Source organism: Castanea sativa, chromosome 11 (genome assembly GCF_040712315.1).
Source record: "Castanea sativa cultivar Marrone di Chiusa Pesio chromosome 11, ASM4071231v1".
Lineage (NCBI taxonomy): Eukaryota > Viridiplantae > Streptophyta > Magnoliopsida > Fagales > Fagaceae > Castanea > Castanea sativa.
The window spans coordinates 50056457-50070936 of NC_134023.1; the positions used below are offsets into that span (position 1 = coordinate 50056457).

The 14480-nt window shown below is 34.2% G+C and overlaps 1 protein-coding gene across 1 annotated transcript; it reads left to right on the top strand.

Moving 5' to 3' along the window:
• Positions 1-1974: 1974 nt before the first annotated feature.
• LOC142616661 (uncharacterized) lies at positions 1975-2566 on the top strand. Its single transcript, XM_075789464.1, has 2 exons — positions 1975-2460; positions 2549-2566. The coding sequence occupies exons 1-2, from the start codon at positions 1975-1977 to the stop codon at positions 2564-2566; spliced, it is 504 nt and encodes a 167-aa protein (XP_075645579.1).
• Positions 2567-14480: the final 11914 nt, after the last annotated feature.

Consider the following 14480-nt stretch of genomic DNA (forward strand, 5'->3'; position numbering starts at 1 on the left):
TACAAGGGGACCCCTTATCTCCTTACTTGTTCCTGTTATGTGCAGACGAATTCTGCAAGGACTGAAAGTGATTTGGATTAGGGATTAGCTGAATTAGAGAACAGCTAGGTCTCCAGAATAAGGGAGAAGTTAGAGAGAGAGAGAGTGTGTAGAAGATACAAAAGAATGAGAGATTTATTAACCAATTGCTTAAAAGACCCTTATGTCTGACCCGTACTCTTATATCTGATCTGTTGCCTTAACAAACTACCACTTAACTCCCTCTAACTACCAATTAACTCCCTTGACCTCCCTTTACTAACCATGGTTCTAACTAACCCTCCCTTACTAACTATACTGAGTTATAATTGAATTACAATGAATTACAACAGCTACACAATGATCCTAACAAATTCTCAGCTTTAATTAAGGATGCAGTAAGGAATCAGATGTTGAGTGGGGTCTCTATTTGTAGAGGAAGTCCTATGGTTACTCATTTATTTTTTGCAAATGACAGTCTTTTGTTTTGCAAAGCCACCGAGCAAGAATGCCATAAACTCATCGAGATCCTGGAGCTTTACGAAGCTGCCTCTGGCTAGAAAGTTAATGCTGAGAAATCCTCAATTTTCTTTAGTCATAACACCCTTCTGGAAAAAAGGTGTGAAGTGTTGAACATCCTGGGTCCAATGCCAGATACTGGGCATGGTAAATATCTGGGGCTCCCATCCATTATTGGAAGATCAAAAACCGAAGTGTTTGTGGAAGTGAAGGAAAAAGTTGGAAGGAAATTAGCGGGATGGAAAGGGAAATTACTGTCCATAGGAGGAAAGGAGATCTTGATAAAGGCGGTAGCGCAAGCGGTTCCCACCTATACTATGAGTTGCTTCCTAATCCCGAAAGGCTTGTGTAAGGAGATTGAAGGGATGATAAGAAATTTCTAGTGGGGGAAAAGAAAAGAAGAGAGGAAAATTGCTTGGGTGAGTTGGGAGAAAATGTGCAAAGCAAAGTCAAATGATGGAATGGGTTTTCGGGATTTCCAAGCTTTCAACCTAGCAATGCTTGCCAAGCAAAGGTTGGAGACTCTTGTCAAACCTAGACTCCCTCTGTGCCAAAGTCTTTAAAGCCAGATACTACCCAAATGGAGACATTTTAAGCTCAAAGCTTGGCTGTAGTCTGTCATATACATGGAGGAGCATTTTTAATGGCCTAGAGGTGATCCGGAAGGGTACCTGATGAAGGGTTGGCAATGGAAGGCTCATTCATATTTGGGAGGATAAGTGGCTCCCCACCCCAACAACCTATAAGGTAATTTCTCCTCCTCGGCCTTTTGATGACTATCCTATGGTTTCGGCCTTTATTGATGAGGATTCTAGAAGATGGAAGGTTGATACGTTAAAGTCTTTATTCCTTCCTTTTGAGGTCGAAACAATCCTCAATATTCCGTTGAGCTATAATCTTCCTGAGGATAAAATAATTTGGGTGGGAAACAAAAAGGGAGAATTTTCTGTAAAAAGTGCGTATTATGTTGCCCTTATTGTAATAAATCCATCCGAAAAGGGTGAGTGCTCTCATGGTGACCCTAGAACTCCCCTTTGGAAGCGGATTTGGTAGTTAAAAATTCCCCCAAAAATTAGAACCTTCACCTGGAAAGCTTGTGCTAATGCCCTGCCAACTATGTTAAATTTAAGGAGAAAAGGGGTGAATACGGATGGAATGTGCCTTGTGTGTGGTTTGGAGGCTGAATCTATTGGCCATGCTCTCTTTTATTACAGTGTTGTGAAGGGAATATGGAACCAGTGGAAGGAGTGTCAAACTATCGTTGGAGCTGAAATGTTGGATTTCCCTGATATGGCTTTAAAAATGCTAAATGTTGGCACCCCTAGAGATATGGAGTTGTTGTTTGTGGTAGCTTGGGTTGTCTAACATAATAGAAATCTGAGGGTGTTCGAATCGGTCAGCCAGGGGGCTAAGTAAGTCTGGAATCTTGCAACTAGTATGCTTGAAGACTTTAAGGAAGCTGCAAAGTTTAGTTGGTTAGGGTCTTCGTCATGTGAGATTAGTTGGAAAAAGCCTCCAGCTGGGATGTTCAAAATCAATTCTGATTGGGCCACTGTAGATGATGGGAGGCGGTCGAGTATAGGGGTGATTATAAGAGACTATAGGGGAGTAACTGTTGCTGCACTTTGTCGTGTTCTCCCAGGGAGATTTACTGTGGAAGAGACCGAAGCTCTAGCAATTGAGGCAGGGATTCTTCTTGCAAAGGAGTTGGACCTTCAACAGATTATTATTGAATCAGATTCACTATCAGTGGTTAATAGCATTTGGTCCAAGGATTCTAGTGGAGGTTTCAGCCACATTGTCAATGGTATTTTGAGTTCCCTTGATGAGTTTAGCAGTTGGCAGATATGGCACCTGAAAAGGGACTTCAACAAGGTTGCACATGAGCTGGCCAGGTTTGCTAGAAGTGATAATGTTAACCAGGTGTGGAGGGGCGTGTCTCCCCCTATCATGAGAAATTTGATACATTTAGACTGCTTGTAGCTGGGTTGCTTTCTGTGCATTGTTGTAGTTCAATTGCTGGTTTTAATGGAATTTCTCTTTTAAAAATAAAAAAAAAGCAACGACCAATACTCCTTAGTTGTTCGTAATGAAAGTGGTTTATGTAGCAGTTTCCTATGATTCTTTTTTTCTCATAAATAGTGTATGAATTATTTACTTAAGTTATTTGACACTATTTTACAGCCTTGACTTGATATTGGAAAGACTAAAAAGCCCCTAAAATGCCAGAGAGAGAGAAGCGGATCTTGTGGATGCCGGAGACGTGGAGGACGGAAACGGCGGCGGTGGTGGTGGCGCCGACGAAGAGGGAGGCGACGGAGAAGGCTTTGAAAGGCATAAGTGGGAGTTGCCAGCGTGGCCTCTTTTGAAGGAAGATATGCCCCACCCCAACTGGGCAGCACTAGCTAGGGCCCACCAGATGTGGCTGTAGGTCCTAGTCCCAGTCCCACCACCACCACCTTCGTTCTCCTCCATCTGCGATCCAACTTCAACTTTGCCCTCTCCAGCTTTAGCTCTTGCAGTTGCAGTCTTGCTCTACCCCTAACTCTCTTTTCAGTCTATCTAAAATTTGTTGCACATTCTTTGCTTTCCCTTTTCTCTGTATGGGCTAAACTTGGGGGATGGGGTCTGTCTTTTTGTTGGGTTTTCAACTGGGTGTTAATGGGCTTTGTACATAGATGAATTAATGTGTGGGTATGATAATGACACCACCTACATTGAAAAACAACCAGCCCATTAACTCACAAAAGTATCTAAAACCCATCAACCCCATCGACTTAAAATTACACTATCTAATATTGCCTAAATTTCAATTCTGTTATGTGATTTCAAATTCGTTTAATTCAGTCAACTCCCTCTAAAACAACGTAGTCTTGTGTTTTTCTTTTTCCACATTTCCCTCTCTCTTCATTTCAACCTCAATTTTAAGGAAAGAACTCTTGGGCCAAAACATCCTTTGCATTATTTTTTATTTGTAAGACTTCCTATTTTATTATTTATTTAATAATGAATAATCTTTTCTTCCACTTTAAGGAATAGTATTTTTTTTCCACACCAAGAAAACCAAAAAAAATAAATAACAAAAACAATTTATGAATAAGTTACCAATTTGATGGTATAAATTTTGTTTTGGATGCTACATTTGATCTAAAATTGAATAAGTTACCAATTTGATGGTATAATTTTTTTTTTTTGGGTTTAGTGTTATGATTTTCCAATCATTCCAATTTGAGATTTACATGTTTGTCTACTAATATTATGCATTTGTAAACTTTGGATACAACCAAAAGTTTCATGAGGCTAGCTTCTAAAAATGAACACCAAAATAGCATTGAAATGATATGATAATGTCATACTTACAAATTTTTTAAGCCATGATTTTCTAAAATATGTAATGGTTTTTTATTATATAGAATCTAATTGGATCCAGACTCTTTAGTTTTCGCACCTTAATAATTCACTTGCCACAAAAAAAGAAAAAGAAAAAAAGATGAGACATATGACACAAAATAAACTCCAATTAAAATTCAATTTAGAATCTAATTAAATTTACACTTTTTGATTTTTGCATCTAATAATTCACTTAACACACAAATTTAAAAATTAGATGAGACACGTGGCACAAAATTAAACTCCAATTTAAATCTAATTGGATTTTCTCTAAGTTTTAGCTATTAATATATATATATATAGATTGGAAAATTTAAAAGATCAAATAAAATTATAGAAAATTTCTTGATTCAATTTCATACTTTTGATTTTTTTAACAACATAAATGTTTTTTAGATACAATTTTTTTTTAAATAATTGAATAAATCATAAATTCTTTAGATACTATATTTTTTATAAAATTGAAGAATATATTACTGAGTAAATGAAATATTTATAAGCTATCAATTCAAATTGAGCATTTGCATGATATATGTTACATATTTTATGCTTTATTCACGTGTTATGATAACTTTATTGAAAATTAAAATAAACCTCTTAAATATTAATTTTAATTTTGAAAAAATAACTTCATTTACCAATTAGTTTTAACAGGGTTTTTTTTTTTTTTTAAACACAACTTTTTAGAACTTTCACTTTTTATTTTATTTTATTATACACACACACACACACAATTATACTTACACAAATTTTTATTAAATAAATAAGTAATGAAAACTTATTTAACTGAAATTGAAAACTTTTTGTTGAAAGTATTACTATAGAAAAAAGCTAAAAATTAACTACATAGTACAGTTAGACTCTTGAATAGTACTAAAAAGTGCAATGAGATCTATGAATAGTAGCAAAAACAAGTTATTTAGATTTTTGCTGAAAGTGTACTAAAGTATACTTGTACCTTGAAAAAGAATTTGAAAAAGTAAAAAATGCAAGAAGAAAAAAAAAAGGTTTTAAAAAATTATATATAAAAACTAAAAACTGATTTCAATGCCAAACATGCTTTAAGAGAACCAACACTTACTACTAGATTTATTTATGTCAAAGTTTCTTGTGGTTGTCATTCCAAATAAGTGGAGTACACTGTTTGTTTTTAGACCCCTTAACATAAGTTGTTTAACCTACTTATTTATTCAAGTGATTACTTAGATAAATTATTTAGATCTAGGTTAACACAATAATATCATATCATGTAAAGCAGTGAAAAATAAAGAACACAATGATATGATCACACAAGAAAACCAAACCGGTAAAAAACCTGGAGATGATTTAACCTAGCCATCCTCAAGGTAAAAATCATTTCCACTATAGAGAATTGAAGTTTACAATAAAATTTAGACCACTAACATCATATTGCTATCACATATAGAACTTACTGATATGACCACCTACAAGCTTCGAATCCATGAGCTCCTTCCTTATTAGGCTTTTGCATCATAAGCACCCACACTTATAACTTTGAGACTCCACTCAAAGTTTTATCAACACAAACTCTTCTGTTTGTGACTCTAAGACCACCTTTGAAGGTTTAGATCATCAGCACCTTTGATGACTAGAGAAGGCAGTAACTTCTACAACACCGGATCTTGAGATTCTTCAAAGAATAACACTGGTAGAAGACATGAGAGAGCTTTTTTGGTACAAAACCCTAGATACAAAGGAGGCACACTCTTTTCTCTTTGAAAAGCCTTATTAAAAACGTGCTTAGGGTTTCCTTTATATACTAGAAGAAGTACATCTGAAACCCTAATCCTTTTTAGGCTTGAACTACTGTTCAGACCGACTTAAAATTCTGTAGATACGTGTTTTGATCGATTGAGTCTGTCTTTTGATCGGTAGAATAGGCAGTTTCTGAACTCTTCTTTTTGGAACTTGTATATTCTTGAATCTTGACTTGCATCACCTTGAACATTGTCTAATAATACTTATAGACTCTAAGATCTATATTTAGACAAGTTTGTGTTCACGATTTGCTAATTATTCTAAACTTTTAGAACCTAACATACACCTTTCGAATTTTCTAAAGACAAACAATTTTCCAGTTAGGCAGTGTACAATTTCTAGTGTTTTTCTACAGAAAAGCAGTGTGTAAATAAACTAGCAAAGAAGGCAAAGAAATTATTTCTTCCCAATACAGGAAATATGCTTGTTTGACAACAATGGATTTTGTGTTAAAAGGCAGAAATGATACAAGATATCCAAAACACTAGTATTAAAAAAATAAAAATAAAAAACTAACTGATATCCCACGCCATGCGCAATGCATTTTGATAAATTTTCTAAGAAGTTATTTATGACCTATTCAGGAATACTATTATTATTAGTCATAGTCTTTGAAGTTTTGTAGTAAAACGAAATTCAAACTAAATACATTGGGGGAAAAAATTCCTCAAATTCATGCAACCAATAGATGTTATTAAATCATAGTTCACATTATCACCTATAAACTGTTGATTTCTAGGTGTCTTTCTTGTATGATTTATGCTTTATATATAGATTCTATAGTGTTAATTTCTACATTTCTTATGCCACTAAAGTCTCTATATCAACACCTACAATTTTTATGTCAATAAAAGTAGCTTTTCATTGATTTCAAAATTGATATGAGATAAAATTAAGGCACATTAACATTTTGATTAAATAAAAGTTTGATTTTCAAAGATCGTAATTATAATAGAGAGAAAATTGATAAAATGATATCTTAATCAATTAGTTATAAAAATAGCTAGAATTTTGATGATACAATAACAGAAAAAATAATGCCATAGTGATACAATAATATCACAATTTAATCTTCAAATCTTAATAGAACTAAAAGCAACCAAAATACCAAAAATAGTACAAATACTACAAATCCTTACCAATTATATACATCATATGGAAAACCAAAAATCTCAATTGGCACATAATATGAAAAAATTAGCCTAAACACATTAGAATGCTACATCAGTAAAAATTTATACATAAAATATAAACAAAATATATAAGACAAAAATAATATTTTGGAAATTAACATACCTTTTAGAAGGGAACCAAAAATATTGTGAGAGGAATTATGGAAGTTTAATTTTTAAGTCCAAAGGAAATGGAGATTTATATTGGATAAAAGTGAAGACAAATAATCATATTACTCAATTCGTTGAATCTAACTCTTACAATTTTGCATTGAAATTAGCTTATGTAGAAAACTGAAAAGTTTTCTTAATTCGTACTTTTTCCATAACTTTTTAGATCCATTCGTATCTATCAAAAACATTTAAAGTTATAAATGTATACAAATTTTTTGAATTATATTAATACATTGAAATAAATGTATCTGACATAAATGCTAAATTTGAATGAGGTGGAAGCTTAAATGAAAAAAAATGTTATACAATGCACCACTTGGCAAAATCTCATGCTCTCCCACATGAGGTCTCTGCTTTTATATAGGCCAAAAATTCAAAATTGATCCTCTAACTTTTAGCTTTTGTTATTTCAGTCTTTTAACTTTTAGTTTTGTTATTTCAATCCTCTAACTTTAAAAAAATTTCAATTTAGTATTCTATTAAAGCTCCGTTAGTATTTTCCGCTAAGGGCTCAAAACGACGCCGTTTTGGTTTTTTTTTTTTTATAATAATTTTCAGAATTAAAGTAATTCTAAAAAACAGCTTAAAAAAAAAAAAAAAAAAAAAAAAAAAAAAAAAAAAAAAAAAAACTGTGTCTCGCGTGCTGAGTGGGGTTCCACCAAATACTTCTTGAGCCAACTTTAGATTCCCCGCAGTAGAGAGCAATCATCGTTGTTCTTGCCCCTATATCTGGTTTGGGAACTTTGTTGAACAGGTGGAGAGCATAAGCAATATTGGATGATTTGCAATAGATATCCATCGGACGGTTGAGGATGTGCCACATGGCTTGAACCCAGAAGCTATCATATGGGCATGGGTGGTTCGATCTATGAAGAGGTTGATCTTTGGGAGAAACATAGTTGCAGTTGTGTGGCGTAACGATTGGCCACCGTTCGGATGTCCAATGTGTTTCTCACGTTTAGAAAGCCTGCAAGTCATGGTTCTCTTCCAGTCCCAGTCCCAGTCCCTGGTTCTTTTTTTTTTTTTTTTTTTTTTTTTTTTCTTTTTTTACATCTTTTTAAAAAATTCCTTCAATTCTAAAATTATTAAAAAAAAAAAAAAATGCTGTCGTTTTGAGCCTTTAACAGAAAACACTAATGGGGCTCTAACAGAAGGCTATGTTGAAAAAAATTAAAAGTTAGAGAACTTAAATAACAAAACTTAAAGTTAAAAGATTGAAATGACAAAAACTAAAAGTTAGAGGATCAATTTTATATTTTTACTTTTTATATATATATATTGATAATGTGGCCAATTATAAGTTTAGGCCAATATTAACAATGTGGTCATATTTCCCAATCTTGTCAAACCTGAGGCATTTTCTTACCCCTGCCTTTTTTTCTAATTTATATCTTAATAGTTACACACGATCTCCAGGAAGTTGTCAATAATGGCCAACATATTATGAAGAAAATGTGTGAGATGGAGCACCAATTTCAGCCATTACTTGCTGGAGAGGCATGCACCAAGTCCCCCATGAAATAGTTCTCTCCAGCAGTGCCATTGACACCGGTAACAACTAATTGCTAGCAAATAATCTCATTTTCAGAGTCTCTATTTCCAGCACCCTTCTGAGATTTACACCTAATCTAAAAAGAGCCGGCAATTAAAAAGGGTTTCTCACAAAAACCAGTTTCATGAGCTGAAATTTGTGGAAGTGGTTGTCCTCAATGCAATGTGTTGTCCATAAGCATCTTGGCGGTAATTCTGACTATTCAGTCATAATGCTGTCAACTGCCTTTGCATCATGACCATTACCAGAATCATCTGAAATGTTATCATGAACACCATCATCTTGGACGTCATTATCCGTGGAGAGTAGGTTCTCATCCATGCTATCATTCCCACTTTTCAATTCCATTCCTTCATTCTCCTTGATGACACCAGAAATTTCAATCATATCAACCACTTGTGACTAAACGGGCAAGGATATAACTGAGGAAGTCTTGGGTTCAGAATCAGGAGTATTGGAAACTGTAGGCTCAATGTCACGCCCCAAATACAAAAAGGTTCAAAGCATGAGAAAAGAAACTCAAAGGTACCTTTGTATTTTTCCTTTTTGACAAATCAATTCAAATAATCCATACCAAGTACCAACATAAAAAATATTCATAATAATTCATTAAATATACTCCCAAAGTAAGTCAGAGCTCTATGCAATAATTACAAGGATCATTGGCTATAAAAGAATGGAGGTCTGAATAAATATAATTATATATCATCAACTTGTCCTATCAGTGAGAATAAAGTCATAACCACTATAATATACAAAAGAATGAGTCAAGCATACTCTAGGATATACATCATCTAAATATCTCCATCACAAAAGTCGAGCCTTCATTAGTAGTTAGTCTAACTACTATTAGCCACAAAACCTGTCTCAAAATGATCGTTGCTTATTCTAAAAAAGTTTGTAAAAGAATGGGATGAGATAGAGCCGAGTAAGTAGTATAATTAATGGGGTAGAAACAATACAAGTTTCATGATAATGAACATTTTACAAAACATGTTATAATTTGGAAATTTCCATGAAAATTCAGCAAATCCATTTTTCTTAATAAAATGACAAGAATGATTAAAAAAAATGTAGCACTAAGCTTTCTCAAAGTATTTCAACATGAAACTACATACTATTTACTATGAGCTATCGAAACATCATTTTAAAACCTAAAAATCCAACCCAAGGTCACATGACAAACCGCCATAAAGACGTTAGGTATGCCACAAAGGCATCAAGTTATGCCACAAAAACATCAACTATGCCACAAAGACATCTGTTATGCCACGAAGAAATCAGTTATGCCATGAAGACATCAAATCATCAATTATGCCACACCACGAAGACATTAATTATGCTACAAAGACATCAGTTATGCCACAAAGACATCAATTATGCCACAAAGACATCAATCCACCACAAAGACGAGGTGCCAAGATACCAATGTCACAAAGACTACGGCACTTGGCTGGGTAATCATCGGGTAATCATATGTCACAGCCCAAGGGTAAAAACATGAAGAGCTCACAGTTTATATGAAATCAAAACACGGTTCAATTTCAAGTAGTTTTACAAAAACTTTTGAAATACCTAATATATTCACAAAGTTCTCAAATTTTCCAAAATAATTTCTTGTGGATAAGATTTTTTATCAATTTCCCAAATATCACAAGTCAAGATAAAACATCTTTAGAATTTGCAAATAATGCAATAAATCCATAAATTCCATTCACAGGAATTATATCAAAGATGCTTATCTCTTTCATACTAACAAATCATGCATTTCCCCATATGCAATATTAAACATGATGCGCTTCCATATATAATCATATATAATAAGGTCACAACACAATACTTTTTGAGAAAAACATAGTTCCCCAAATAACTTTCCAAAATGTGTTTGACCAAAAAAAAAAAAAAATCTCATCAAAAGCTACTTACCTTGCAACCTGCAAAAAGCTTAACTCTCTAAGCTCCAAAGGAGATTAGCTAGAACCTAAACAATATCGAGCAAACCTATCACAATAAGCATAAAGTTTGAAATTGTATCTAGCTACAAATTAGGAATTGTCAAATAAGCACTTTGATTAGGCAAGCCTAGTATTTAACCTAAAAAAATAATGTATTTCACTCTAAAGTTTCTCAACAAATTAATTCATAAGGCATAGGCTCCAATTTATAAAATTAACCCATTCAATGTATTATCTTTAACATCAAAGCCTCAGCATCTTCTAAGTACTTCCTACAGGGTTTACACCACATTAACAAGGTACCCATGATGCCAAAAATCATAATATCCTCCAAAACAAACAATTTGAATATTTAACTAACTCCAAATAATCAATAAAAATTATATTCACCATTTATTTCACATTAAAAAGCCAAAACCCCCAAATTTTCACCACTTAGATAACCACCATTGTAAAAACTACTAGCCTCATCACACGCGCTTCGTATATAATTTTTAGTGGTCCTATTCTGTATATATATAAAAAAAAAAATCTATGTTTTTATTTTATATATATAATTTTTATTTTGAGAATCTAATTTATAAGTGAATAAAGAAATTTGAAAATCTACAAAAAAGTGGCTCCGTTTTTTAGGCAATATTTTAGTGGGAGTTAGAGTTATATTTTTATCAGATTGTCCTATAGTTTTGTCTCTACTCAAACATAGGAATGTAGCAGCATTTTTGAACAAAAAAAATGAGGATCTCAAATAGAAAAACTTTTTAAATAGTAGTAAAGATAAACCCACTCATCAAATAAATTCACCAAGGCAAAACCCATACATATAAACACATGAATATCACTTCTAAAGCTCATAAATTATATGAATATCATTATCAAAGCTTAGATTAAAAGGACCTCAAGCAAAAGCATAAAACCCATAAAAAAGATTAAAAATCTTTACCTAAAATAAAAAAAGGTGAAGATGCTTAGAGCTTTCTAAGGATTTTCCAGTAATCTTGCTGGAAAAATGATGGTAGAAATGGTGGTGTGAAGTGGAACCCGATGGGAGAGTGAGGGAGTTTATGAGAGAGGAGTATGTGTTGTGTTTGTGGAAAGAAAAGAAAAGAAACACAATAACATGAAGAGGGTTGGCCGGTCAAAGAGTGAGGGAGTTATTTTGTGAAATATGTGGTGGAGAATAGTTGGTGTAGGTGGGCACGTGAGAGCTTAAAATTTGACCTTCCTTTTTTGTTTGTTTGTTTAATGGGCTGGGGTGTTACACTCAAGAGCATTATCTGCAAGAACATCTTGATGGGTCACTGTGCATTGCTCCAGAAAGTCCCTAGTTGATGCAGGAAAATCAATGGATAGTGGCTCCACATCCATCATATTTTCATCGCAATCTTTATCTTGAAACTCATGTACATTACTGGAATCAACTTTGGATGGGAGATGCTTGCTTCTTGTATTGTCCAAGCCTCTGTCTCCATTCTCTAAAAAGACATTGCTTGCAACAACCTCATCAACAGAATATAGTCCAGGCGGGGAAATACATATGGACAATGGCTCAACATCCATCTCGGCACAACGAATTTCTTCTCCAACATTCTCACCAGAGATGCGATTTCCGCTAGTAGCCAAATCATTCAGTTCATCACACACATCACCACTAATAACACGAGGAGCATCATTTACATCCCCACAATTCTCATCATGAGCTGATACATCCTCATTCATATAGTTACTTGCTTTTACTAATTCTGTATCTTGGTTAGTAAGAACCATCTCAACAGTTTCTTGCTCTATGTTATCTACAGTTTGACTCTGAATGGGACCTAAAGCAGTCTGACTACTATCTAAATCAACAAGTACATTCAACTGCTTCTGTACACAACCTGCTAAAGAAATAGCATGATCACGAATCAAAGAATCATGGGGTGGGCAGTGTAGCATGCCAATCAATGCCTTGTGGTACTGGAATATGCTGATAAATGGCATAGTAGATAGTAGATTAGGGGTGGCAAAATTAGACACGACACAACGCGAAATTAGCAGGTTATGAGTTGAGGCTTAATGAGTTCGTGCTATATTCGAGTTGACACAACGAACCCGTTTGATAAACGGGTTGGGTTAGGGTTGAACCTATGGAACCCATTTGACCTGTCTGACCCATTTAATTAAATGAAAATTTACCAATATACCATTCAAACTATAGGTATATAAACTCATTAGTTATTGTAATTTATTTTCTTTGACGTATTGTGATTGATTATTTATGATATTGAGATATATTTTAGTTTTGAATGATTATTTGTGATATAATTACTCATTAGTTCTGAATTTTATATTTAAAATATTTATTTGCTTTTTTTTCCATAGATGTTTTTCTTCATTTTGATAAAATCAGATTAACAGGTCGACACGACTGATCCGTTTAATAAATGGGTTGTGTTAGGGTTGAGGAATCTTGACCCATGTAATAAACATGTCAGGTTAGTGTTGACCAATATGATCGGATACGTATGAATTGACAGGACACGAACCCGACACGCGAACACAAATTGCCACTCCTACAGTAGATCCTCGTTTACGACAAAGATTAATAACTTTGAACATATGCTCACACGTATTGCCCATTTCTGCCCAAGTGCAATTGCAAATACCAAACTGTGAACCAGGATTCCAGACAACATATATTTTATCCTTAACAAGCTGGTCGGCAACTTTTGCACATCCACCTTGTATGACAACATCAGAGTCTGGAATCTTCAATGCTTTGTGCCAAGATGTTAAGCCACTCATCCACTCATCTTTCCAATATCGTGCAAAATTATCCTTCCCCGAGTACTCATCAAGCCAAAAGTAAGAATGCACTTTTGTACCCAACTTATCAACTAACCAATCAGCACGTTGATAAACACCAGGGTCCTTCTCATTCAACAACCTAAGCTTCATCTGGCTGTGGTAGAACTCCATTGCTGCACGTCTCCTGGCTGGCAAGTGGAAGAGATTTTAGTGCCGCAGTCCATGCTCCTGAGTCGGAACAAAGTCTCCCAAGTCAGTAATTTCCTAATAAAAGAAAACAGACTTACATAGAAAAGCCAATGGACTCCATACTATTTTAGAGCAAAACTTCATATCTTTCACCACATACGATCAAGTTGATCTTTAATAATTAAGATTACTAATTCATTGTATGACCAAATCTTAAGAACCCCAAACCAAGTACAAACATACATAAATACATACCTAAACATACACACTCACACATAACACAAATCTTGATCAATAATTGGAGGTTAATGGTCCATTCCAATAAATGGCCACCCATTCAACAGTGTGAATTGGCAGTTTGGCAGTGAATGTGGAAGACTGCAAAAAATGATATATATATATATATATATATATATATATATATATATATATATATATATATATTTTATAAGTGGGATAAATGATATGATTCCATAGGGGGGCTTCTTGCTGTAATTCAACAAGTTTCGGACAAAGGTACAGGGCATGATGAACATCTTCCTGTTGGTCTTTACATAGTTCACATCTGTCATCCGTGATAACCCGCCGTTTCACCAGATTCATCTTTGTTGAAAGAGAGTTTTGGCATGCTCTCCAAACCAGATTTTTGACTTTGCCAAGTACTTTCAGTTGCCATATAGCCTGCCACAATGGTTTTAATGAATCGGAACATAAGGGACCCGGTTGTTGCCTGTGAATTTCTGCCAATAAAAACTGGTATCCAAACTTCACGGTATACTCCCCATTTGCATTAAAAGCCCAGGTTAAGATGTCACTTTGTTGGGAGCGACAGAGAGGTAGTTTTCTCACCTCAACTGCTTCAAAATCCAGTAGGCATTGTTCAAGCAACTCGTCCTTCCATACCCCATTTTCCTTATCTATAAACTGGCATACCTTCATTCCTAT